General features: G+C 56.7%; 2 protein-coding genes across 5 annotated transcripts in view; both read left to right on the top strand.

Moving 5' to 3' along the window:
- NF2 (NF2, moesin-ezrin-radixin like (MERLIN) tumor suppressor) overlaps positions 1–16,777 on the top strand; it is a 142,856-nt gene extending 126,079 nt beyond the window's left edge. Inside the window, exon 16 of the mRNA XM_053587470.1 lies at positions 16,456–16,777. Coding sequence (XP_053443445.1) covers positions 16,456–16,680 — 225 coding nt within the window. The 3' untranslated portion in view covers positions 16,681–16,777. The remainder of the gene's footprint in view (positions 1–16,455) is intronic.
- An 80-nt stretch (positions 16,778–16,857) lies between these two features.
- CABP7 (calcium binding protein 7) lies at positions 16,858–26,798 on the top strand. 4 transcript variants are annotated; one of them, XM_053587476.1, is made up of 5 exons: positions 16,866–17,377; positions 24,820–24,963; positions 25,767–25,879; positions 26,261–26,459; positions 26,664–26,798. In XM_053587476.1, the coding sequence occupies exons 1-5, from the start codon at positions 17,269–17,271 to the stop codon at positions 26,789–26,791; spliced, it is 693 nt and encodes a 230-aa protein (XP_053443451.1). In that variant the 5' UTR covers positions 16,866–17,268; the 3' UTR covers positions 26,792–26,798. The 4 variants fall into 4 exon arrangements, with proteins under 4 accessions (XP_053443449.1, XP_053443450.1, XP_053443451.1 ...); XM_053587477.1 differs by having other exon boundaries at positions 16,869–17,377; positions 26,306–26,459; XM_053587474.1 differs by having other exon boundaries at positions 16,858–17,377; positions 26,261–26,798.
- The last annotated feature ends 11 nt before the right edge of the window (positions 26,799–26,809 follow it).

The raw sequence follows: 26,809 nt of genomic DNA, 5'->3' as shown, positions 1-26,809 counted from the left end.
CAAAGGGGGAAACAGCCCTCTTTCATCTTAACTGGAGTGAATTTGCATTAACACCTGGGGAGTTCTGTTTGCCTTGAGAAAGCACATTGCTATTCTGAGCTGCACACGCTGTGGAGTTAGTCGCAGTATCCTGTTCTTTTATTAATACGGCTTTTCTCTCCTCCCTCCTCCTTTCCCAGGCAAGGGGAAAAGTGACCCGGGATGCCAGGGCTCCCCAAGCCAAGTGGAAAAGTCTCCAGAAACTCAGAGAAGGGGGAACAGGGAGCAGCTCCTGAGTGGAGCAGGTGTCTGCCTCAGGAAGGTGGGTTTGTGAGGCTCCAGGGACAGCCCGAGCCCAGGGTCCCCTTCCTTGCCCAAGTCCTGCTGCGGGGAATCCATGCTGGGCAAGGGATGGAGAGTCCCATGAAGTAGGGCTCAGAGACACAACCCCACCTTGAGCTCCTTAGGCAGGAAGAGAGGGGATGGGGATGCCAGGGGGCCCGGAGCTCAGGGATAGTGTTACAGGGACTGCCTGACTCACTGGCTGCTGCGTGTTTGCCCCGAAGCAGCTTGGCCACAGGAATGACACCAGCCACCCTCATGTTCTCCCCCGGCAGAGCATATCAATGCAAGTTGGGAAAATGCTGAGTCTGGGTGAGTGTGTGTTGGGCAAACCTTGGTTTTCAGGACTCAGACCTGCAAATGCAGGTTCTAGTAGCAAAGTTGGGGCAAAGGATGTAACCGCTGCCTCTGGGGGTGGGGGTGGGGCATGTGGGCTGCTTCTTGCCTCCAACCCTGCAGGAGGCTCTTCCAGGTGCTGACCCAGAGTAAGAGCCCTCTCTCCCTTCCTCCAGCCTCCGGGCAAGGAAAGTCCAGTCACAAGTGAGCAGAAAAAAGCAACATCCTAGACTGCCCCTCCTGACAATCATGATCACAGGACAGAGAAGGGGAGGAAGATGTAGGACAGACAGGAGGGGAGCAGGACAGAGAAGGGGTCCGGCAAGCCCCCAGCACTGCTCAGACAACCCGCACCCCTCTCCCCAGCAACAGGGTCAGAGCAGAAGGACCACAGGGCTGTCATGTGGGCTGCAGATCACAGAGACTGGGGCCTGGGCTGGTGCCTGCCGCTGCAGTTTATTAAACGTGGCCTGCCGTGCGCACTTGTTGCTGTTTACTATTTTTTTTTTTTTTTTTGGTAGAGACAGAGTCTCACTTTATGGCCCTCGGTAGAGTGCCGTGGCCTCACACAGCTCACAGCAACCTCCAACTCCTGGGCTTAAGCGATTCTCTTGCCTCAGCCTCCCGAGTAGCTGGGACTACAGGCGGCCGCCACAACGCCCGGCTATTTTTTGGTTGCAGTTTGGCCGGGGCCGGGTTTGAACCCGCCACCCTCGGTATATGGGGCCGGCGCCCTACCGACTGAGCCACAGGCGCCGCCCTGCTGTTTACTATTATGTTAGCTTGTCCTGAATCAGTTATCAAAGGAAACAGCTCGAGGTGGGCCGGGAGGGACTCCCACTCAGCTCTGCCTCCATTTGTGGACCCTGGGCCGCTGTGCCCCTCTCTGGACCTCCCTGAATTGCCCACTTGTGAAGAAAGGGGAACCTTCCCAGCCCTGGGGCTTGGGCCTTTGTGGGTTGACAGCAGGAAAGAGCCTGGTGGTTGCAAATGTCCCCAGGTGAGAAACGGAGTTTTAGCCGACTAGGTGCAACCCTTCCTTGAGGTGAGCAGAGGAATAAAGAGGCTCTGGGGGCTGTCTGCCCACCCCCACCCTCCACTGGGTTCCTGTCAGGTGCTATGGCAGCTTTCTCCAGTGACATTTACCAGCTGGGAAGCAGCCACCCAGACATGTAATCAGTGTGGCCCAGGGCTAGCCTACTTCATTAGAACCGGCTTAGCTCCACACAGGCCAAGCAGAGTTGTCCCCTCTACCAGTCACTAGTACTCCCCAGCCAGTTGGTCCAGTCCTCCAGCCTGGCTCAGGAGACCAGGTCCTGATGAGACCTGTCCCCAACCCTAGAACTGCCCCTGTGTGCCTTGGGGTCAGGGCCACAATGTCTTCTGAACCCCTGTTCTGGCCAGGCACTGAGGAAGAGGAAAATAGCCCCAGCAGCGACCTGGTCTTTCCTTAATCCTCACTGCAGTCCCTTGAGAGGGCCATGGACATTGCATACACCAGGGCCTGGTGAGTGACAGCGGCTCCCACTTACGGCCTTACCTGGTGGCATCATGAAGGGGCCCACAAGAGCCCTGTGCTGCTACCATTGTTCCCATGTGAAACAGAGGAGGAAACTGAGGCTCAGGGAGGCCAAGGACTTCTTGGAAGTGGGTTGGAAGCCCAGCCTCAGGGGAGGACCCAACGGATGGGCCTGGTGGCCTTCCCTTCGTATCACTTGGCTGTGGCCAGCAACTTTCTAGAGGGCTCAGGAGTGGGAACACACCCAGGGTTTCTAGCCTGGGCTATCCAGGGGAGGGGTCGGATTCTGGGAGGGATGGTCTTAGTCCTGGTCTCCCCCTTCCCCAGCAGAGTGGGAACTGACAACGTGGGGTTGGGCTCCATGGTGAGAAGGAAAGAGCATAGACCCCAGGTGCAGCAGCAGAGAGACCCCAACCAAGTCACTTCACCTTTGAGCTCCAGTTTGCTCAGCTGGAAAACAGGGTAACTGATGCCTGCCTTGGATGAGTAAATGAGATAATGCACTTAAAGTGCTTGCACAGCACCTGGCACAGAGCAAACGCCCATAATGCCAGGGAGCTCGCACCACCAGGAGGGATGACATCCCACAACACTGCCATTTGCCTGGCAGGCCTGTGCAGATGCAAAGCCCAGATGTGGTCCACCTGTAACTTCCAGAGTACCCAGGCAAGCAGTGGCCTCAGCACAAAGCCTGGCACATAGTAGGTACTCTCTACACATCTGGGAGTGAATGAATGAGTGTCAGTTTGCCTGTCTATGGAATAAGCATCTCAGTGCCTAAGGATCTTAGCTCATTCACTTGTTAGGCCATACTGTAATTCAGGTGAAATGACAGCTTGGAAAGGGCTTGTTTTTATAATTAAAATGCTGAGGAGGAGGAGGGAGAGAAGCAGTGACTTCCCAGCAAATGGGTGTGGGGGGCTGGGAGAGAGTCCGATGTGTGATGGTCCCTCCCTCCCCAGCCAGCTGGTCAGGCCAGCTGAGCTGTAATCACGGTGGGGCCTGGTCATCACTCAGCCACCCCCTCCCACAGCATCTCTGGGCAGGAAGAACATCCATCAAAGTCTTCTCCTGATGGCCCAGACAATTAGACAGACCTGCCTGAATCAGAGGGCCTACCATTTGAAGCCATCGCTTCCTCTTTCTGCCAGTAAGGAGTAGGGGCCAGGCAGGGCCACATCCTCTAAGCCAGTCCACCCTCTGCACCCAGCTGCATGCCAGGCACAGTAGCCATCTCTACAAACCCTTTTCTCCTTGATCCTCACTTTATAGATGAGAAAATGGGGTCTCAGAGCCCAGAGACTCACCCAGGGTTACTCAAATGAATCCCAGAGTTGTCCCTCAATTGCTCTAGGGTTGGTATGGCCCCAGAGTCCCCACTTCTAGCCCTTGAAGCCCAATCCAGTCCTCCGTTTCTCTGGTGCACCAGAGAGCAGAAGCTTTCTAGAGGTTGTACGCTGAGGAACCTGCTCACTACCTCCCAGAGTCCTGAGGACGGCATGATAGATGAGGGCCCCATGGTGGGGGGCAGGTGTGACACGCCCACATGCCCGCTGGCTCACATACCTGCTGACCAACTGTTGGGTAATGGATCTTTTTCTTCTCTCCCCTCCTCAGGGGCTTGGCTCCATCTGGGCAGGCGCAGTGCCAGGCTGATGGATGGACCACTTGCCAGGCCACCCTGGGGGTCAGCAGGGCAGGTCAGTGGCCACTCATTTAGTCATTCAACAAACATGCATTTACCCAGGGCCTACTATGCGCTAGAACACAGCAGTGAGCAAAACAGACTAGGCAACCAGCCACCACTCTCTGTAACAAATGTGGTTTACGGGGCAAATAAGGGCAGCAGTGGGAGCCAGAGGAGGTTTCTGAGTAGACACCAGGGACCAAGGTCTGCATTAGGCAGAGGGGGAGCGTCTACAAGGGCCTAGAAGTGAGAAAGGGCAAGACATGTCCACACAGTGGTGACAGGTTCAGGGTGATGGGCATAGGATAGGACCAGGAGTCAGGGGAGGCTGGGGAGTGGGGCGAGGCTAGTTTGGACTCATCCCAGGGTAAGAAGGAGCCAATCCAGGTTGGCACTTCCAAAAGCCCCTGCTGCTGCCCAGGAGAGGGAAGCCAGCCCAGGGTCTGCAGAAATTCAGGGGCTGATGAGAGTTGTGGTGAGGGATAGCCTCGAAGAGCCAGGAAAGAAGAGAATGTGAGAGCTTAGAACTGACAGTGGTCAGTTTCAGAAGCTGGGAGGGTGGTAGTGTTGGCCTCATAAAGATGAAGAAACTAAGGTTCACAGGTGGGGAAGGACTTGTCTAAGGTCATGCAGGGAGGGAGAGGGAGAGCTGGGCTGAAGATGGTGTTCTGTGAGAGCTCGTGGGCCTTCAGACCCCAGCATCAGACCCCTTCCCTCACAGCCTGGACAGCCTCAGGAGTCTGCAGACACCTCCCACCAGCACCAGTACCTCCTCATTCAGGGAGGCAGCTGTCCCCTTTGCGCTCCCATGACAGGAGCCAGGTAAGAAATATCACATCATTAAAATGACAAATCCTTTCACTAACTGAACTGGAAGGCTTGCCTCTCTGCCTTGGATTCCTCCAAACCTCCTCCCACCCCCTACCCTAGGCACATCCCTCCTCCCAGACTGGCAGGTGGGCAGGAGAGCCTCTGCAGAGTATGGCCTGGCGTGGCTGGGACCATTGCCTCGTCCCTGAGATGACCTTGGGTCTCCAGCCCTGTGCTTCATGGACATGGCATCTTGGGCCTCAATAGCACTTCCCAGCAGGAACCCAGGAAGAGTAGGGGCTCCATTCTACAGGTGAGAAAACTGAGGCTTGGTGAGGAGACTCTCCAGATGAGGTGGCCCCCCTCTGGAAATGTCCTGGCCATTGGTTCCAAGTGGGAGCTGCCCCAAGGGTCCCCAGAGGCCCTGTTAGCACTGCAATTCCATAGCCCATGCCCTGTCTGCCTAGAGGAACAAGTCCAAACAAGACTCACATCCCAGAATACTGCTCCAGCTGTAATCTGCTACAAAGCCGTTTTGGGGGACACTGTGCCTCCCACTTTGGTGGGACATTTGCCTGTCTTAGTGAGCCCCACTTTGTGAGGACAAGGCAGAGGCCATTCTCCTGAATTTGTAGGCACTAACCCAGGGCCTTACGCAGGCTACTGCCTTCAGTTTCCCCATATGACCATGGGGGGCTGCCCCTGTTCCTTTTGACTGAGGCTGAGTTTGTGCAGGGCCTGATGGGTGCTAAGGGAACATGTGTTTCACACATGCACGCACACATGTGCAATGTGTGTGCAGGTACATCTACCCTGAAAGAGACCTCTGTCCTAGAGCCAGATCCTTGGGGTCCAAATGTCAGACCCCTGTGTGTGCACATCTACCTGGGACCTAGTGACCACAAGCACATGTGTACAACAACCAGCCACAGAAGCACACTTCTGCATGGACAGGCCCACGTCCACCCAGACCTGTCCATGCACATCCGTGTCACATGCCCACAGCCACTGGGAGCCACGTGGGGTCCAGGTTCCTCTGGGGAGCAGGGCAGGTGAGTAGACAGCCGGAGATGCTGCCCAGCTCCCCTGGCAGACCTGGTTCCCAGAATGACCCCACCACTTCCCCGTCCCTCCTCCAGCCCCAGCTAGCAAGGACACACCGTCTGTCCGCCTAATGTCCTGGTCTCCTTGGATGCAGACAGAGCCCACGGAGGTGTCTGGCGCATCCTGCCTTGGCCGCAGCAGCTGCAATGGCCCCCCCCAGCCCCCTTCCCTGTGCCCTGGTGCTGTCCTGTCTGTCCTTCCCCACCTGCTGGGCAGCCAGGACAGCCCACGTCCTATGCTCATGGTGGGGAGGGAGCTTCTTGCAGGAGTCACTATGAGGGGTCTCCTAAGCCCTCCCACTGACCTTGGGCAGGTCTTTCCTCTCTCAAGACCTCAGTTTTTCCATCTGGAATATGGGAGGGGGCTAAACTAGAAACTTTCCAAGGTCCTGTCCAAGTCTGGCTCCTCTCCCCAAAGGCTAAGAGAGGAAGGTGGGGTATCTCCATCTGGGGTGGGGGGAACCGGTTTTAGGGACAGACGTATCATGGCTGGTGTACCCCAAATCTGGGGGTTGTGCTTCCAGGATATTTGGTTGATTCTCCCACCTCCCATTGGGTGCTTCATCACCATTTTACAGATGAGGAAACTGAGGCTGGGAGAGATAACTGCACAGGGCCAAGAGCCCCCAGATCTCCACACTCTCCCCCACAAAGGGCCAGAGCTTGGGAGCCATGCCCAGGACAGCTCTGAACTTGCTGTCCTGCACTCGGTCAGGGAGGTGACGTTCCGGGAATGGCTGTCTCCAGAGCCAGGTTCCTCCCCACCCCCTGCTTGAGGTTCCTGGCTCCGAGTCTGCCCCAGCACTGCCCATCCATCAGCTGTCGCTTCCTGGCAGGCCTAGTAAGGCCATACATCACCTGGCCTCATCAATGCAGCCAGGCCAGGCAGGTGGGCAGGGTGTTGCTGGACTGGGGTGTGATCCACCCCCGTAGCAATGGTGGGATCTCAGGCACTGTCTCCTGCCTGTGAACAAGGTCTTCTGGGGGGTTCCCTCTCCACAGGTAGCACTTCGTATCAGTGGAGCATGAAGGGGTAGTTGGAGGCCACAGGATGATCTGGCCAAGAGGGAGTGTAGGTCAGAATGACAGGTCTGAGGCAGTGTGGCTCTGTGGCATTTGGCAGGAGGACAAAGATTTTTATCTTCCCACCCCCCCACCTTGCTGAGTAATCTGCTGATGGGGTTCTTGGGGTGCCATTTCCTAGATGAGCTGCTGCTGGGATTGGGGGAGACAGGGCAGCCACAGGGAAAGGGTCCATGTTGTCAGTCACTCCTCCTGCTCCTCCCGTCTGTGACCTGTCCCTACCTCCTAGGGCCACTCCGGTTCTCCATTCATCCAACAACTATATATAAGCACCTCCTGTGCGTCACAGCACCAGGGATGCAGCACTGAATGAAACCCAGTACCAGGCAAGAAAGGCCCGTCTTCAGCTTGTCACCTTGTGGCAAATGCAAATCAGGACAAGAAAGCAGGCAAGGGGAGAAAAGGCACGATATTAAAAAAAAAAGTTTTCAGCTTGGGTGGACAAGGAGACCCCTAGAAAGGTGTCTTTTGAGTAAAGACCTGAAAGAATGGGTTGTGAAGAAGGTAGCTGGGGGCGGGGCGGGGGGAGAGCACCCTAGCAGGGATGCAGCAACTGCAAAGGCCCTGCGGCAGGAGTGTGCCTGGTACTTGGCCTTGAACAGCCCAAACAGGAGATTGAAGGGAGATGAGAGCAGAGAGGTGAGGAGACAGGTGTTGCAGAACCCTGTGGTGACTTTGGCCCTTTCTTGGACTAAAGTGGGAGCCATTGGTGGGCTAGGAGGGGACCACGCAGAGTTTGAGAGAGTGACCAGTGGTGGATCAAGGGATCAATGTGAGATGCTGGAGGATCAGTAGGAGGGCTCCGAAAGACCATCAGGCAGGGTATGTGAGGCCATCTGTCCTGGGTCTGTCCTCCTTCCTTCCCTTCTTCCTTCTTTCTTTCATTCATTAATCTAGCAAATGTTTGCTGTATGACAGCCACAGTTCTAGATTTTTTTTCCTTTTTTTTGAGACAGAGTCTTACTGTGTCGCCCTTGGTAGAGTGCCGGGGCGTCATAGCTCTCAGCAACCTCCAATTCCTGAGCTCAAGCAATTCTCTTGCCTCAACCTCCTGAGGAGCTGAAACTACAGGTACCTGCCACAACACCTGGCTATTTTTTTTTTTTTTATTTGTTTTTCTTTTTTTTGTAGAGACAGAGTTTCACTTTATTGCCCTTGGTAGAGTGCCATGGCGTCACACAGCTCACAGCAACCTCCAGCTCCTCGGCTTAGGTGATTCTCCTGCCTCAGCCTCCCGAGTAGCTGGGACTACAGGTGCCCGCCACTACGCCCGGCTATTTTTTTGTTGCGGTTTGGCCGGGGCTGGGTTTGAACCCGCCACCCTCGGTATATGGGGCCAGCGCCCTGCTCACTGAGCCACAGGCGCCACCCTTTTTATTTGTTTTTCAAGACAGAGTCTCACTTTGTTGCCCTGGGTAGAGTGCTGTGGCATCACAGCTCACAGCAACCTCAAACTCTTGGGCTCAAGTAATTCTCTTGCCTCAACCTCCCAAATAGATGGGACTAAGGCACGGGCCACAACACCAAGCTATTTTTAGAGACGAGGTCTCACTCTGGCTCAGGCTGATCTTGAACCTTTAAGCTCAGGCAATCCACCTGCCTCGGCCTCCCAGAGTGTTAACATTACAGGTGTGAGCCACCTAGATTTTTCTTTTTTTTTTTGAGACAGAGCCTCAAGCTGTCACCCTGGGTAGAGTGCTGTGGCATTACAGCTCACAGCAACCTCCAACTCCTGGGCTGAACCAATTCTCCTGCCTCCACCTCCCAAGTAGCTGGGACTACAGGCGCCAGCCACAACGCCCGGCTATTTTTTGGTTGCAGCCGTCATTGTTGTTTGGCAGGCCCAGGCTGGATTTGAACCTGCCAGCTCAGGTGTATGTGGCTGGCACCTTAGCCACCTGAGCCACAGGCACCAAGCCGATTTTTATTTTTTTTAAGTGAAAGAGTCTCACTTCATCACCCAGGCTGGGGTACAATGGTATTATCACAGCTCATTGCAGCCTTGAACTCCTGGACTTAAGCGATCATTCTGCCTCAGCCTTCCCAGTAGCTGGGAAAACAGATGTGCACCACCAGGCCTTACTAATTTTTAATTTTTTTGTAGAGATGAGGTTTCACTGTGTTTAGGCTGGTCTTAAAATCCCGTCCTCAAGCGATCTTCCTAGCTCAGCTTCCCATAGTGCTGGGATTACAGATGTGACCTGTCGCACCTGGCCTCAGTTCTAGGGTTCTGAACGCAATCCCAACAATGCTCCACCCGGCTGACCCCAGCACAAGGCACCTCCCAATGTGTGCCCTGTGTGCCTGGGGTGGGTGCTGGGTTCTTCAGCCCATGCACCCTCATCTGGTGCAGAGGGAGGTGTGCGTGTGTGGGAACCCACCCACATGCTGGTGTTTAGGGCATGTGTCTGTGTCACACATATCTGAGAGCAGCTGTGGAGCACACACAGGATGTCCCCTCCCCTCCTAGGCCTCAGTTTCCCCATCAGGGCCAGGAGATAGGACCTACGAGCACTTCTAAACGTATTCTAAAACGAAGACACTTTGTGGTTACCCAGAGTCCTGAGAGCCACCAGCACTAGGACAGGGGTGTTGGTGCATACCTTGAGCCATGCACATAAGGCACAAGGCAGCTCCTAATCGCTCTGGCTCCCAGATCCTTGCCTCAGTCTGTTGCCTCTGATGAGATGCTCAATGGACCTGCCTGAGGCTCCATCTCTGGTTGGCCTGGGCATCAACCTAGGGTGATGGGCAGGGCTTGAAAGTCACCTCTTCATCTCTTAAGCCCAAGTATCAGCCCAGGGGATACATGGTATGAGGACACAGAGAGTGGATAGGCTTGGGGAATGTCCCTCCACCTGGGCCTCCAGGGAGCTGGGCAATGAGCTTTGGGGTCTCTTTGTGTAGTGCTCTCCTCCTCCCACCCCAATGGGACCCCCAGTGTAGGAGGGGTCATGTGTAGACACCTGACCGGGGCAACCTTCACTAAGCCTCCTTAGGAGCAGCCAGAGAGCAGGAGGTCATCTCAGATGACCCTGCTGTGGCCCAGGAAGGGGCCTGCACTTGCTCTCTGCCCCTGGCCCTACATGGCTCCCTATCTCACTCCAGACCCCTGCAGCTCCTCTAATTACACAGCCATAAAGCACAGATCTCTAACGATCCAATTAGTGACGCCATTACTGTTCTGTCCAGGATTAAAATTACCAATTAAACTGCTGTCGATTTTATCATCACTTAAGCTTGACACGACTGGGGCATTGTGGGCCTCAAGACCCATCTGCAGACCCTTGGTAGGGGGCTACCCAGGATGTAGACCTGGCTCAGTCTGGTGGAAATCTCTCCACCAATCACCATTAGGGTCCTCATGCCCTGCCCCACCCTGGACCCCCAACATCAGGTACTAAAAAGGACTATAGCCCTGTTTCCTATAGAACTTGTGGGGGTGGAGGGTGGAAGGGGCCTCTGAGCCCAGCCCCTCCCTGGATAGCGCCTCCAGTCTGGGCCTCTCATATGTTCCCTGGGGACAAAATCAACCCATCCCATGTCCCAGTCTCTCAGTGCCAGGTTAATCTCCACCGCTAAGCCCTGGGATAAGGGACAGGGTGCTCACCTGAAAGCCTGGCCCCCACTTCCCTGGCCTTTCTCTCTGCTGTACTCTCTGCCCATAGGTTCAGGGTGCCAGCCTCACAGGATTTCCACCATTGTGCAGGGAGGTGCCACTCTGATATAGAATCACAGGTCAGCATTGTCCCTCTCCCAGGTGATGTGCAGGGGCTCTTTTAGGGGCCCTCAGTGCTTTGTCTCTAAACAGGGGAGATCTTTGAGCGTAAAGGCGGGGCCCAAGATCTAGGTGAATGTGGCCTCTGCCTCTGGAGGGTGAGTTCCCCGGCCCTGGAGGCATGTAAGCACAGGATGCACCCAGGCCACATGGTGGCAGGCAGAGGCAACAGTTCACACATGGGGAAGGGGCAGCATAAGATTGGATGGCTAAATCCAGATAAATAACATAGTGCTCCTGAGGGGTCCAGTCTGCTGGAGATGTGGAGGCAGCCACTACCTGAGAACCCAGCCCAAGGGGACATGCTAGAGGCGGTCATCTGTGTTGTCCTGGACTCTGGGCTCAGCACCTCCCGCGATTAATTCTTTCTTTCTCCACCCTGAGAAACAGATGCTCTTATTCCCAGATGAGTCATCAAGAATTGAAGGTCTTGGTCGGACATGGTAGCTCACACTGTAACCCAAGCACTCTGGGAGGCTGAGGCAGGAGGATTGCTTGAGATCAGAAGTTTGAGACCAGCCTGAACAAGAGCGAGACCCTGTCTCTACCAAAAGTAGAAAAAATTAGCCAGGTGAAGTGGCACACGACTGGGGAGCTGAGGCAGGAGGACTGCTTGGCCCAGGAGTTTGAGGTTGCAGTGAGCTATGATGATGCCACTGCACTCTTGCCAGGGTGAAACAGTGAGACCCTGTCTGAAAAAACAAAATCAGAGGTCCGACGGTGGCTTGCCCAGTTTGTCCCAGAGGCCATACTCATGCCCACAGGCAGGGCAGGGAGTGTCAGGTGAGGCTGCAGAGTGTATCTCTCCAGGCTGCACATCTCAGCACGTGAGTAGATCCTGGTTGAAGTGGAAGTGTACATACAAGCCCTTTATGCCATGTACAGAGATGCTGAGAGGAGGGGGACAGGGCTCTGGGGGACTGCAGAGTCCCAGATTTGCCTGCTGCAAGGGTTGTGAGACCCTGGCAAGAAAAGGTAACTTTCAAGCCCTGCTCATCATCCTAGGCTGATGTTCAGGCCAACCAGAAATAGAGCCTCTTGTGGGGCAGCAGCCACCCCAGGCAGGTTGATCGAGCATCTCATCAGAGGCAACAGACTGAGGTGAGGATCTGGGAGCCCAAAGCAATTAGGAGCTGCCTTGTCTTCTGCCAGCTACCACAGTTGTCACTCAGGAAGTGGGTCTGGAGCAAGGCCATGAACTCCTCCCAGAGGAGGAGGCGTGTTTGTTGTAGGGTCTTGATCCCTGAGTAGCTGTCCAGACAGCAGCCCTGGCCAGGCCTCAGGCATAGGATCCCCCTTCCTGGAGGGAGACACAGAGGACACTAGGGACAGGGATGTCTGTGATTTCCTAGATGAAACATCCCCAAGCACCTCTCACCTCTGCCCAGACTCAGTTTCCCCCACCAGGCCTTTCCCTCTGGAACATTGGTTCTAGCCCTGGCTGCACCCTGGAAGCCTCTGGGAGGTTGGGAGAACATCTTTGCTCTGCCCTAGCCCAGACCAGCAGGAGCAGGGGCATGTGCGTGAATGTGGTCCAGGCATCTGTGGGTTTTGACATCATCCCTGCCCTGAGAGTTGGAAGCTTCTTTCCTTGGTGGCCAGGTCTCCCTTGCCTTCCAGCTGGACCTGGAGCAGTCAGGGGAGACTACTTCTGGGTTCAGGAGAGTTTGGGGAATGGAGAGAGAGGCTCAGAAGGTCTGGGCTTAGGGACAATAGCACTAGTCACCCTCACCATCATCTCAGCAGGTCACAGCAGCAGGCTGTGGGGGCAGCACTATCAAGCTCCCCAGAGAAATCTGGGGTAAGGACAGGTGCCACACCCAGGGCACACAGCTGGTAACAGTGGTTAGGCTTTATCCCAGCCATATAGCACTCCTGCTTCTCTTTCTCAAATCTTCTCAAGGAGCAACAAATTCAAAATCCTGTCTCTTTTGCCTATTTCCCTCACATGGACTCTGTCCCCTATTATTCTGTCCACTTCCATAACTTTCAGGAGCGGGGTTTCTAAGGTTTCAGAGGTAAGTGGCCAGACCAGGGCAGAGACCCAGCAGACAGAGGCCTCTGGGTTCTGGCCTGCACCCCCTCCCAGCCTGGTCTGCATCTGAGAGTCTATAAATTCCATTATTCATCAAGTGACTTCCTGAGTTTGCCTGGACGATGAATATTTTATTCACCTCCAGACATTGTCCCCAGTGGGTCCTTGGAACAATCTTGTTCCTCAGCCAAGAAGCAAAGGCCATAGCCTCTGCCTTCTCTCAATATCGCCTCCCGCCTCCCCTCACCTTCTTTCCCAGAAGGACCCCTGGCTCAGACAGGGCTGTGGTCAGTGGTCCCATTATGACCTTAAACTTGGTGCTTACCCCCTCTTCCTTTTGGTGCCTTTCCCTGGACAACAGGTTTGTTGATTGCCTGGGCTGCCTCTGGTGGGTCTCTCCACAGCATCACCCTCCACAGCTGGGCCTTGGGCTCTGCCGGGAGCTCTCCCTGGTGCTGAACATGGGTGGTGATAGGATGCTGGCCTCAAGAGGAGAGGTGTCCAGCCAGGGAGCCGGGGATCAGGCTAGTCTGGAGAGGCGAGGGCTCTCGTCTCCAGTCTCAGGGGTCTGGCCTCTGGATATAGTGGTCCCAGTTCTCTCTCCTTGTCTCCCTGCCACTGGGGGAACCTCCCAGAGTTACAGGTTGCAGTAATCGTCTCTCCCGGTATTTCCAGCCCCCTAAGCCAAGGATTAGTTGGGGAGGTCCGCAGACATCCCTGCTGGGAGGCCCCAAGGCATATGCGTGTCCTGGTGGGCACCCCAGAGAGTGCAGTGTGATGGCAGCAGCACCTTCCCCAGATGGGGGAGTGACAGACATAATTCACACCCTGTGATCACGCCATCTGCTCTCATGTGATGTGCAGAGGAGAGGACGGGGCTGCAATGAGGAAGGGTGGGTGGGTGGGTGGCAATAGTTCATTCATTCATTTCTCATTCATTATTTGACAGATGTTCATCCAGGTTCTTCCACCTTCCCAAGCCCAGCCAAGCCTGCTGTTGGGCATAGGAGACCTGGGGGACACAGACCCAGACCTTGTCCTCCAGAGCTAAACATGGTCCTTTCACACTTCTGAGCTTTGCCCACTCTGGCTCTTCCTCCTGAACTTCCCCTGACTTATAATAAGAGCCACCAAATCCCTTGCCCTGGGCACTTCACATGCAGAATCTAATCATTCATCCCAAGGGCTAGGTGTACTCATGTTTAACAGATGGGTAAGGTGAGGCTCAGAGAGGCCACAAAGAGCTCCTACTGCTCATGGTGCTGCCTGCCCCACCTGATGTCCAGAGATTTTCCAAGTCCTGCCTTCATGTCCCTCTGTAAAAAATGCGCCATCCCCCACAACCCCAGCCTTTGTGCGGACAGCATGAGCCACAGCCTTGGCCCTGTCTGCAAGCCCCTAGCACAAGTAGCTCCTCCTTGTCCTCTGACTCCTGGACTAGGGTTCGGGGCCTGGCACCCAGGAATTGCCCAGAGAACCCTGACACACAGTGATGAAGTACCAAGGAGGTGGACAGCAGCTCCCAGAGGCAGCAGGGTTCCTGCTAAACCAGGAAGGGAAAGAAGTTGGCATGGCCCAGAGCCCAGCCACTGGAGCCCCTGCCCCCGCCTTGGGCTCCAACCCCAGCTCTGCCTCAGATGGCTACATGGCCCAACCTGGTCCCTTCAGCTCTCTGAGCGGGGGTGTCCTCATCTATAAATGGGAACTAGGCTGCACTGTGCTCTGAGGCAAGGGGGGGACTCAGCGAGTCACATGCATAGCCCAGGTGTGGCCCATGTACCTACCCAGCAGACAAAGAAGGGAAAGCAGGTGCAGCTTGTGGCGTATGGAAGCAAAGTGCTGACTGCAGCCCCCTGGGTCAACAGCCAGTGACTCGGGCCATGCATGGCTTTACACCAGGGGAGAGGACAAGGATTGGTCTGAGTCACCAGGAGACTGGGGTGACAGCAATGGGCCAAGCAGTGGGGTACAACACAAACACGGGGTTATACTCCCCAGCAGGCCCTGTCCCTTTGGCCTGGAGGGAGCCTACCTCAGGAAGCACCCTTGTCACAAGGTGAACAGCCTGACTCCTTGGCCTCAGACGGAGGCCCAAGTTCTGGGAGGAGGCCCAGCCTGTGTCTTTGTGGACACCCACAAACTCCCTCAGCAGACTAAGAGGGCCCACCCACGCTGGCCCACTTGATTTTCACTTGATTTACTTAAGGACTGTTTCCATCACTCCACGGGATGAGTGCCAACATGCTCTGTGGTAGCAGCCTTCCAGGGAGTCTGGAAACTGGGTTTCCCCCTTCCTCAGCCCAGTGGTCCTGACTGAGAACTGGCTGGCTGGGGCTTGCACAGCCTGGATCCTCAGTAAACATTGAAGGAGAGAGCTGCCACCGCAGCTCACCCTCTCAATTAATTATTATTAATTCCTATTTCTTGGGGGGGGATTTTCATGCTGATAGGAAACTCCCAAGAGATGTGGCGATGCACCTCTCATTGAGTACAACCTTACTGCTGCCTGCGACAGGCACTTCCACCCTCACTTCCCAGGTGGGGAAATCGAGGCCTTGAAAGGTTAAGGGACATGACTACAGTTCCACAGTGAGGAGGTGGCAGATGTTCCAGTATGCCTGACATGGAGTTCTGAGCTTTCTCTCCCTCACACCTCTGCTCCATCAAAAACCCTAAGGGAACTCAAAGCATTCAGACCTAATGGTGGAATTTCAGACAGTGGGACAGGGGCTGCGGAGAGCTTTGGGGTGGGCACTTTTCTGGAGTCTCTCACACCCCAGCCCCAGGTCCTAATGAACAGCCAAAGAGGCCTGGGGAGACAGACAGACAGATGGGGTCATTCCTGGCTGTTCTGCAGGTTGTGGCTGCTGCTTCCTCCAGAGAGCAGTGCCCAGAAAGTGCTGGCACCCAGGCATTTCTCACTGAGCCTCATCTCTCCAGACCCCAAGATAGGGCCATGATTAATCAGCGACAAAAGCAGAAATAAGCAGAAAAATGTAATCAGCTTGGAAGGGGCCAGGCTGGGCAGGGCTGTGGCAATCAGCTTTCCTGCTGGGGCCTTTGGCTGATTGGACCAAAGGGGGCAGGGAGGTGGTTCCAATGGGGACTTCAGAGATGGTACCCAGAGCTGGGGCGCTGTCCAGACCAGGTCACCCTCTCACATAAATATCCAAGCACATCTGGTCACACATATCCATGCCACTCCCAGCCCAAGGGCCTGACCACCTGCCCAGAGGCTCAGGCCTATGGTGTCTTGCCCTCCTCTCCTTTGCCAGCTTTCAGCCCTGACACATACAGGTGGCCACGCACACTCTGGACATGCATTCATCTACCTGTAGACTCACAAACGTGTGCACAAACCTGGTGGCACATACACACCTTCACAGATAACAGACAACCCATGTACATGTGGCTCCTTCAACCACCTGCCCCCACCCCACCCCCATGCACACATGCTCTGGGGAAGCCCTGCAGGCTCACTAGGTCTGACCTGCAGCCATGCCACCAGCAGGCCCTCACACTGGACACCCCCCCACTCCCCAGGCACCTGCTCTTGTGTCTGCCCCTCACTGCCTGGGAAGGGGGCATGAGACAGGCCCTGGCTCCCCCTCAGCAGCCTCAGTGTTAAGGGCTGGGGAGGGATCCAGAACTGGGGCCCTGGTGTGGGAGGCAAGGTCGGCTGCTGGGTGTCAGCCACAGGGCAGGAAAGCCTACTCCAGACCTGTACCGAGCTCCTGCCCTCTGCCCCTGCCCATGACCTTGGTCAACGTCCTTCTCTTTCAGCCTCAGTTTCCCCACCTTGGAGCAGCTCCTGACACCAAAACGGTGATTCTTCTCGAGGACGCAGGCACCTGGGATGGATCTCACCTGTCTGTGTCTCGAGTCCTCAGTTCCCTGCTCTCCACTCCTGTGGGAGAAGGTGGGGGAGGTGAGCCAAAGGGCAGCAAGGAAGGGCCCCACCTCCAACCCACCCCCGCCCTGGACCTGGTGGCTGCGGACTTGGAGTAGGGGAGACAGTGATCTGAGGAGATGTAAGGGGAAAGAGGAACTGGGCCGAAGGGGAGAAGGAGCCCCTGGCGGATTTGGGGCGGCCGCTCTGGGGCCGGCGGCGCGAAGGGGCGGGCGGGGGCAGCGCGGAGGGGGCGGGCGGCGGGCGGGAGGCGGGGAGCGCAGCCAGCGCTGCACAGAGCGAGCGAGCGCGAGCAGGCGAGGCGACCAGAGTCGAAGCGGCGGGTCGGGTGGCCGAGCCGGCGAGCGGACCAGAGAGAGACGAGCGGTGCGGAGCGCGCGGGGCACCGAGGAGCGGGCGCGGCGGGCACAGCGCGCGGCGGCCGGAGCGGAGGGGCCCGAGCGGCGCCGCCTCCGCGGTCCCTGCGGGGCCCCGGCCGGGAGCCCAACGAGGGAGGGGGCGGCATGGCCCGGAGGCCCGGGGAGCGGGGGCGCTAGGCCCCCAGAGCGCGCCCCCCGTCCGGCTCCCGCCGCCGCCACCCTCCGCAGCCGCGTGCCTGCCCGCTCCAGCCGCCCCAGGGGCCGCCAGCGGCCCATGAGCCCCGGCCTCAAAGTTTGCGGCGGGCGGGCGGGCGCGGAGCCTCCAAGATGCCGTTCCACCCGGTGACGGCGGCGTTGATGTACCGGGGCATCTACACCGTGCCCAACCTGCTGTCGGAGCAGCGCCCCGTGGACATCCCCGAGGACGAGCTGGAGGGTGAGTGCCCGCCGGCCCTCCTACCTGTGCATTCAGGTGAAGCGCGGGCTGGGGTGCAGGGGACTGGGGGCCGTCCGCAGGGGCCGCTGCCAGCGGGGCGCTCCAGCGAGCAGCTGCGCCGGGAGGCAGGACCAGCCCGCACTCCTGGGCGCCGCGCTAGGGGTTGCCGAGGCGGAGGGGCGGCTCGGCCCCTGCCCGCGGGGCCCCCAGCGCTGCGGAAACTTGCCGGGCCCCGCAGCGGGGTCACGGGGCCGCGCAGCCCGCGGTGAGGGTGCGGCAACGCAGCGGACTGGGGTGGGGGTCCGAGCTGCGCCCCCTGCGCGGGCCCGGCCGGAGCACCCGCATCCTGATCCCCTCCGCGGTGCCTGCCGGCGGCTCTGTGCTCGCATTGACATTCCTCTCGTGTCGCTTTAAAAATCCAATCTGCTTGGGCAGCTGTAGAAGGGGAGAGGGCGACTGTCCCGCTCTTGTCTCCTGCGCAGCCCCACCTGCGGCTGTAGCCCCTTCTCATCCCTGCGGGGACCCCCAGCCCAGGGCACCAGGAAGGCGGCCGGAGAGGGTGGCGACAACAAGTGGCCGGATTGGGCGACTCGGTCGCGATAGCCCAGCCTGGAACGAAAAGGCAGAGAGACCAGGACACAAACCTGCCCCAGTTCCTCTGCCTCTCAGATATGAACGGGGCCCGCAGGCAGTGGCTAGGAAAGAGCAGAGCAGAGCAGAGGTCTGGGGCTGGGGTTCCCCAACAGTGTCCTGAGGATAGGTGAGCCCCCTGGGGCCTGGTCAGATCTTTCCCTGCTGGCCTGTGGGAAGGTGCTCAGCTTCCCCTCCCCCTAGACCTCCTGCGCCCCATATAGAGTGGAGTGGGGGGGCTCTAGCCTCCTGGGATCTTCTTGTCTGCTGTGGGGGAGGGGCTGTCACCCTCTGAGAACCTTGGGTCCAGGGTTCTCTGAGATTTGGGGGTTCATCAGGACCTATGGGGGTGTAGCTAGGGGAGCAGCAGCAATCAGGGATGATGGTGGGAGCCCAGGGAATACCATGGAGAGAGGTCCTTCTTCATTCCCAGGCCAAGGTGGGGGCAGACTGGGGTCAGGGGTAGGATCCAGAGAAGGTGGCCACCACCACGCTCACTGCACCACAGGCCACAAGCCACCTGCTCCTCACCCACTGCCCCCACAAAAACCTCAGATGCCAGGAGACAGGTCTGGGGTTTGCCGCCAGGAAGACAGATGGAGGGGTGCCATACTCCTCACTTGACCTCACTGTTTGCCCCCAAAGCTCAGGTTTCCACCCTGTCTGGGCCAAAGCCCAGGATCCAGAGCCTTCTCCAGGGGACTGGAGGGGATCTCATTGGGACCGAAAAGGCAAGCGACAGGGTGCAGGCCGTCTCTTCCCCACTCTCATCCTCTCATGCCTAGACACTCCAAACCTCCTGCCAATTTCTCTCTCCCCAGGCCCTCATCCATCCCTTCCTCCTGGTCATTCAGGTATGGGCCAGCATGTCTGCCAGATCCCAGTTCATTTACTCTACTTGTTTCCAGCACCCTCACCATGACCCTGGCACCCCTGATCCAGGCCTCATTCACTTGATTCTCTCCAGATGCCCAAGTCCTGGAGTGCACAACCTGAACAGGGGAGAAGCTGAGGAGGCCAAGTGCAGGGGCGAGTGGGGCACAGGGTGAGCAGTGCAGGGCAGAGGCCTCAGGCTTCTCTTTGGCAGCCCAGCAGATGCCCTGGCAAGAGCCCAGTGGCGTTAGTCACCAGCCACACCAAATGCACTACCCACCGCTTCTCTCCTGTCCCCTTCTCTGGGGCCCTGGGGAGCAGAGGGGCCCTGATGCAGGGGGCATCTGAAGGGCAGATGCCTGGGTGGCTCTAGCTCATTCTTTTGGCCGGTAGGCAGCTCCAGAGGAAGGCATACCCTCTTGGCTGCAAGCCCCAGGCCCCTTGCAGTGGTTCTTGAAGGGCAGGGTTGGGTGGAGATAGTGGCCATCTCTAGCACAGATCCCAGTGCTCTAGGAGTGCTCCTGCCCCAGGGCAGTCTGGGTGAGACCTGGGCCCTCAGCTGGGAGCATGCCATCACTAAGGGAGCCAAAAAGAGGGAGCCAGGCAGGCTGGGATGAAATGCTGCAGACAGTACATGCCTGCCGCAGGAATCCAGGGGGCGGTCAGTCTGAGGAGGAGGACCAGCCAGGGTAGTAGGGAGTACAGTGACGATGAGGGCTTCCTGGCTAGGCAGCGCTGGGTTCGAGTCACTGCACTCTCAGCTCATAGAGTGACCTTGGGCAATCACGTGCTTCTCCGACATGCTGGCCCATGCCTGAGCCTGTTTCCCCACATGTAAAGGGGGGTTGGGGACAGAGGACACAGAGGAAGTACTCAGCACAGCACCTAGCAGTGGTGCCCCCAGACCTAGATGCAGCATCAGGGCAGGTCCTGCAAGGGTAAGAGCCTAGAACTTGTAGGGCCCATGAAGCAGGGGTGCAGGGTATGCTGGGGGACAGGGCTGGTGGAAAAGGCCTTGAAGGTTTGGCAGAGGCTCCTAGGGGACCTGTGGCTCTGGAGAGCTGTGGATGGCAGTTGACAGGGTAAGGAGGTGGCTGGGCAGAGCTGGCCTGAGGTCCACCCAGCCCCTGGGAGGGAGAGGCACAAGCTCTCCTAGGTGATGGCTGGGATGTCCCCCCCCCACCACCACATGCACGCATGGCAGAATCCTCCAGGGCACTGAGTCTGGCCCCAGCAGCATTAGTACTCGAGCACCTGGGAGCGGAAAGGGGGTGGCTGCAAGCCTTAGCCCTTTCTGGCCAGAGAGGAGGAAAGGGTCAGTCAGGCAGACGCCACCAGGGCAGGGTTCTAGGATCAACACTTGGCCAGCCTAGGACACAGGAGGTGGACAGACAGTGGAGCCTTTGGGGCAGGGAGGTCAGAGGGTCTCCTTTCCTGCTTTTCTTCCCTGCAAGCCCAACAGCTTCCTCCGCACAGGCCAGAAACTCAGGGAGGCCGAAGTAGTGGGGCATGGGGCCAATGCCGCGGAGAGTGGCAGTCACTGCGGAGGATGGATGCTGCCCCCTCCGTGGCCTCCAGCCGATGCCTCTCTCTCCCTGGACTCTGGCTCTGACAGAGTGCTGGTGTCCCTTGGGGATTGCTGGGGACTCAGGCCTTGACAAAGCTCCGCAGGTTGGGAAGGGGATTGGGGGATGTCAGCAGGTGGGGACAGCATTAGCCCTGGTGGTCCTGCTAGTCCATTCCTGGGGCTTCTGGGCTGGAAAGGAAGCAAGGCTTTTAGGGAAATGCACCCAGCTGCGATGTGCTGATGGCATAACAGTGACAGGAAGCCATAACACCTACCTGCTCAGGGAGCCCTCAAGAGAGGCCAGGCTTTGGCCAGGGTGCAGGAGTCTAATTATCATTTCACAGATAAGGCATCTGCGGCTGAGAATGGGAAGTGTCTTGCCTAGGTTACTTGACTGCTAAGCTACAGAGCCAGAATCCAAGAATGGGCCTCTGGTCCCCGTACCAGCCAAAGGGAAGACTGGCCTGGTGTCCTGAGTTTGCTCAGTCCTCCTTCTCCTTCTGCCATCAGGGACACTCTGATTTATAGTGTCCATCTCTGAGCTAGGCCTGGTCATAGACATGTTTGATTTTCTTGCTTAATCATCCCAGCAGCCACTTTGTATAGGTGGGCAAATACCTGCTCAAGATCACCGGGCCAAGACGTAGGAGAGCTGGGATTTGACCCTTGGTCTCTGCAACTTTGGCTATCTCCATGGCTGAGATGGTAGGCCTGAACTTGGCCTCAATAGGCTAATAGGTATCAGCTGGGGCTAGGGCAGGGCTCTGAGCATGGGCAAAGGCACAGCAACAGGACTCTATGGTGTGAGTTGGGTATGCCAAAGAGGGGTAGTTGCAGGGGGATGCCTGGGTGGGGAAGTGACAGTCTATGGATTTACCTAGCAGCCTGAGGAGGTTATCCTTGCCTGAGAAATAGCTTTGGGGCCCATAGGGCTGCCTCAGGGCCTGTTGCCTGCCCATATACCCCAAGATTCTCCTCCCCTCTGGCCAATGTGTTTAATTTTTTTTTTTTTTTTAGAGACAGAGTCTCACTTTGTCGCCCTTGGTAGAGTGCCGTGGCGTCACAGCTCACAGCAACCTCCAGCTCTTGGGCTTAGGCGATTCTCTTGCTTCAGCCTCCTAAGTAGCTGGACTACAGAGGCCTGCCACAACACCTGGCTATTTTTTTGTTGCAGTTTGGATGGGGCTGGTTTTGAACCCGCCACCCTTGGTATATGGGGCCAGCGCCCTACTCACTGAGCCACGGGTGCTGGCTGGGCCAATGTGTTTGTTTCCTCAGGGCCTCCAGCAAAGAAGCCCTGGGCTCTTGGAGCCACATATGGTCACTCCTAGGGTGGTGGGGTAGCTTGGAGCTCTGCTCATGCCTGGGAAGGGGGAGACTCTCACTGTAGTAGGGACTCTGCCATCCCACCCTGCGTCTCCCAGTGGGCTTCTATAAGGAGAAGCCGAGGGCTCAGAGAGGTGCCTGACTCCAGATCCCCTGGCCCCCAAACAGGCCCTGGCCCAGAAGTCCAAAGATGCTCCCTCACCACCACCTTCAATTTGATTCCCCTCTTTTGGGGGTGGGGATCCTCTTGCTTCCCAGGTTCTTTGGGAGTAGAAAGTAGACCTTCCCCTTAGTGGGCTGGTTAGCAGGCTTCTAGTGACAACCTTATGTTGAGTGGTTCAGGAGAGCAGGAGAATTCTGTGTGTTCCAGATGGGTGGGTTCCCCAGACTGGTCAGTCAGTTATTCATTTATCATTCATTCAGCAAATGTTTTGTGCTTGGATGACAGGCCCTGTTACAGCTAATGGAGACAAAGTTGTCTTTGTCCTCATGGTCCACAATTCAGTGCGATCTGTGCAAGGACCAGGGAAGAGCAGGTCTGTGGGGTTCCAGAGGAGGGCAGAGTCAGCAGGGGCAGAGAGGGCACTGGGAAGATGGTGCTGTTTAAGCTGAGACCCTGGGTCACATTGGAGTTTGCTGTGGAGAGGGGAAGGGTGTTCCAGGTGAATAGAGCTATGTGTTCAAAGCCCTGGAGGTGGAGCAGGCCTGGTGCCACAAGGACCAAGATGGTCTGTAGGGTTGGAGTTAAGGACACTTGGGGTGAGTAGGCCCTGCAGCTGAGCCAGGAGAGCAATAGTGTGGCCCAGACCTCTTAGCCCTGTTGCTTCCCTGGTCCTGGGGCCATTGGTTAGGACACCAGATTCTCAGGCCCTACCTGGGATAAGCAAGGGGAAGTCCAGAGTCAGAGGATGTGGGGGCCCAAGCAACTCAGGTGCAGCCCAGTTCGTCTGTCTTGGCTTGCAGGTGAGCCAGACTGACCTTCGGGCCTTGGGTGCAGACGCCAGCTGGGAAGAGCCTGGAACACAAGGCTGCCCTCTCTAGGCCATGGCTCCTAGTCTATGATGGGACCAACAGGCTGGATCAGGTCCCCAGTGCCCCTGAGACCGGGGAATGACCCCAAGGTACAGGATCCTATGAGTAATGTCAGGGTTCACAGACCCTCTAAGGCAAGGCCTCCGCTAGCTCCAGCAGCAGAAACAGCCTTGACCCAGTGCTGACTCCAGGCTGGCTGCTTTAGCCCCTCTGGGCCTCAGTTTCTGGGTCTGCAGCATGGGACACCTTGTCTCTCACTACTTCTATTTTGTTATTTTCGAAACAGAGTCTCACTTTGTCCCCTCTGTAGAGTGCTATAGCATCATAGCTCACAGCAACCTCAAACTCTTGGGATCAAGTGATCCACTTGCCTCAGCCTTCCAAGTAGGTGGGACTACAGGTGCCTGCCACAATGCCCGGCTATTTTTAGAGATGGGGTCTTGCTCTTGAACTCCTGAACGCAAGCATTCTGCCCAGCTTAGCCTCCCAGAGTGCTAGGATTATAGGCATGAGCCACTGTGCCCAGCCCCCTATTTTTTTTTTTTTTTTTTTTGAGACACTCTCACTCTGCCATCGTGGGTAGAGTGCTTTGGTGTCATAGCTCATAGCAACCTCACACTCTTGGGCTCAAGTGATCCTCTTGCCTCAGCCTCATGAGTAGCTGGGTCTATAGGCACCCACCACAATGCCCAGCTAGTTTTTTCTATTTTTAATAGACTCGCTCTTGCTCAGGCTGGACTTGAACTCCTGAGTTCAAGCAATCCACCAGCCTTGGCCTCCCAGAGTGCTAGGATTACAGGCATGAGCCACTGTGCCTGACCTCTCACTACTTCTAAACACACACACACACACACACACACACACACATACACTCTATCTCTCTCTCTCTCCAGGAGCTCCACTCTGTCTGCCAAAATCCTACACAGAGGAATAGGTTAGGCAAAAGCCAGAAGACTGGCAAGGAAAAAACAAGGAGACCCCCAGGGAGTTGGAGTGACTGGATTGAGATCCCCCCATCCCCAAAAGCAGATGCTTTTTGTGGCTGTGATGAATAAGGGACTACTACAGAGAGCAGAGATAGAGTAGAGCAAAGGTGGAGGTTAAGACCCCTCAACAGTTCCTGGGAGTCTTTGATAAAACCCTGTTGTCCCGGGGCGGCGCCTGTGGCTCAAGGAGTAGGGAGCCGGTCCCATATGCTGGAGGTGGCGGGTTCAAACCTAGCCCTGGCCAAAAACCAAAAACAAACAAACAAACAAAAAAAAATAACAACCCTGTTGTCCCCACATCAGTCTGCCCATTTTACTATGGACAGAACTGAGGCCAGCCCAGTGTCATGCATTGGGTTCCTTGTTCCCAGGCACCCAGCTCCTGAGTGCATTATTTCCCACCGCTACATCACGCAGGTCCTCAGGCCTCAGTCTCCCTCTCTGTACAATAGGGGGCTGGCCCCTACATTTGATCCACATGGGCCTGGTGGAGCCCCTCCATTCCACCTGTCTTCCCCCAAACTGGGAGGCAGCTCGTGCTACCCACCAACCAACAGTCCATTAGTTTGAAGCTATTGCTGCCTCATATGACTGCCATGGCTGCGGTTAGCCAGCAAGTGTTGGCCAGTATGAAGGAGCTAAGCCCAGGGATGGGGGGAGGCCCAGGGGGTGGGGACAGGGGAGAGCAGGAGTGCAAAGATGGAGCCTTCCCCTGGCCAGTCCCAGTGTCCTCCACCACATGGGGTTCCCGGTGAGCATGCCAGGAGATGCTGCTGGAGCCTGGCACACCCAGACCCTAAAGCGGGTCACTGCTGCAGGCTCAGGCCCACGGTTGGCTGCCTTGTGCAGCCTGCTCAGAGGTCACCAGTGCAATACCATTAATGGACTCTGGGGTCATCCTCAGATCCTCAGGCTCTGGGTCGGAGTCTCAATACCGTGCTTAGCCTGTGAATTTGGCAATCCTGTGGGTGGGAAGCAGGGTGTTGGGGGCAGGAGTGAGGTTCCAGTCTGCTCTGCTCCCTCCACAGAAATCCGTGAGGCCTTCAAGGTGTTTGACCGTGACGGCAATGGGTTCATCTCCAAGCAGGAGCTGGGCACAGCCATGCGCTCCCTGGGCTATATGCCCAACGAGGTGGAGCTTGAGGTCATCATCCAGAGGCTGGACATGGATGGTGAGTGCTGCCTCAGATTCCCTACCTGTCACCTGGGCTCCGGCGGTGGGGCAGGGTCTGGGCTTGAGCCACTAAGGCAGGCCCACATTGGGTGTCTCTATTCCCCTCACTTGGAACGACCCCAAAGCCTATGGTGAGTCACAGCCAAGTCTGGTCCCATCTCTCAGCCATTGAGGCCAGAGAGGTTGTAACAGTCCTGGTCATACACAGGGATTAGAGACTGCTCCTCTCACTCTGCCTTCTGAGAAATTTTAAAGTTTAGAAAAGTAGAAAGGATACTACTTTCTACTAAATAGCCCAGGTCCCACCACCCTGCATGAAATCAGTAATTTCGCTGTATTGGCCACCTGGCATTTTATTAAGGAAAAATTCCAAGAACCAGTAATACCAAGTTCCCTCTTCTTTATCCCACCTGTGGCCTCCTCTCCATCCACAGAGCAGATGACAGCTTGGGTGGGTTGTTCCCGTCCTAAGCTTTATTTGCTGTCTGTACGGTGGGCGGTTTGGGCCCCATATCACCCTGGGACAACAAGGTGCTGGGGAGCTATGGAGGATTCCGAGGGAAATGAGGTCAGGGATCACCTGCGGCTCTCTACTTCCATCCTTCCTGGGGGCCCTCATCACACTTGGTGGCTTCAGCATTTGCCCAAAGGGTGGTACATTTTGGGGCCCCTGAAATTGACTCAAGGCTCACAGAAGGTGGGCACCTGCCTGAGTCACTGGTGAGGCTGAGATGGGCCCCGGCCTGCCTTCTTGGGCTGGGTCTTGGCTTGACTTACTGATTGATCCTGTGCCTGTACTAGGTGATGGTCAAGTGGACTTTGAAGAGTTTGTGACCCTCCTGGGACCCAAGCTGTCTACCTCAGGGATCCCAGAGAAGTTCCATGGCACTGACTTTGACACAGTTTTCTGGAAGGTATGCCCTGGCTGGTTGGGACCCAGGGCTATATACATTGTGGACAGCCTTTCTGGGGCCAGTGAATGGCTGGGCCCACACTCTAAAGGGGAGTGTGGGGACACCATTCTTTGGGGAGGGGGGACAGAATATGTGGAGACTGCAGGGTCACCTCAGATGCCCCATTTTCCACCAACTTCTCTCCTTCCTACAAATCCCTATTGAAGTGGGAACTGAGGCCAAATCTCGGGCCCTCTGAGCCTCAGGCTCCTCACCTATGAAATGGGCTGGATCTGGCCCTAGTGGGTGCATGGAGGAGGGCTGGTGTTGGTAGGGAAGGCAGAAAGTGGTTTCCAGCCCTCCAGAATCTGGAGGTCTGTCACTGGGCCCATGTGGCTGCAGGGTGGGGACTGTGGCGTCGGCCAGAGCACTGTGTCCCTCCCTAAGTGCGACATGCAGAAGCTGACAGTGGATGAGCTGAAGCGGCTGCTCTATGACACCTTCTGTGAGCACCTATCCATGAAGGACATAGAGAACATCATTATGACGGAAGAGGAGAGCCACCTGGGCACAGCTGAAGAGTGCCCTGTGGACGTGGAGAGTAAGTGGGCCCAGAACCCCATGGGTGGGCCCAGCTGCTTGAGCAGGGGGATATACCAGGGATTTGTAGAGGGGGGCTGGGGGGCCTTCTTGCCTGTCTCAAGTCTCTGTCCCAGTGTGCCCCATAGGATAAGCCTTGACCCTATCGCTTCAATGTCCCCTTCTATCTCCCCCACTCCCTGCTGCTCCTGGCGGACGGCCACAGCTTGCTCCAACCAGCAGATCCGTCAGACGTGTGTGCGCAAGAGTCTGATTTGCGCCTTCGCTATCGCCTTCATCATCAGCGTCATGCTCATTGCGGCCAACCAGGTGCTGCGCAGTGGCATGAAATAGGCACCACCCAGGGTCCAC

The sequence above is a fragment of the Nycticebus coucang genome, chromosome 4 (assembly GCF_027406575.1).
Source record: "Nycticebus coucang isolate mNycCou1 chromosome 4, mNycCou1.pri, whole genome shotgun sequence".
Lineage (NCBI taxonomy): Eukaryota > Metazoa > Chordata > Mammalia > Primates > Lorisidae > Nycticebus > Nycticebus coucang.
This window is presented reverse-complemented; position numbering and strand designations above follow the sequence as displayed.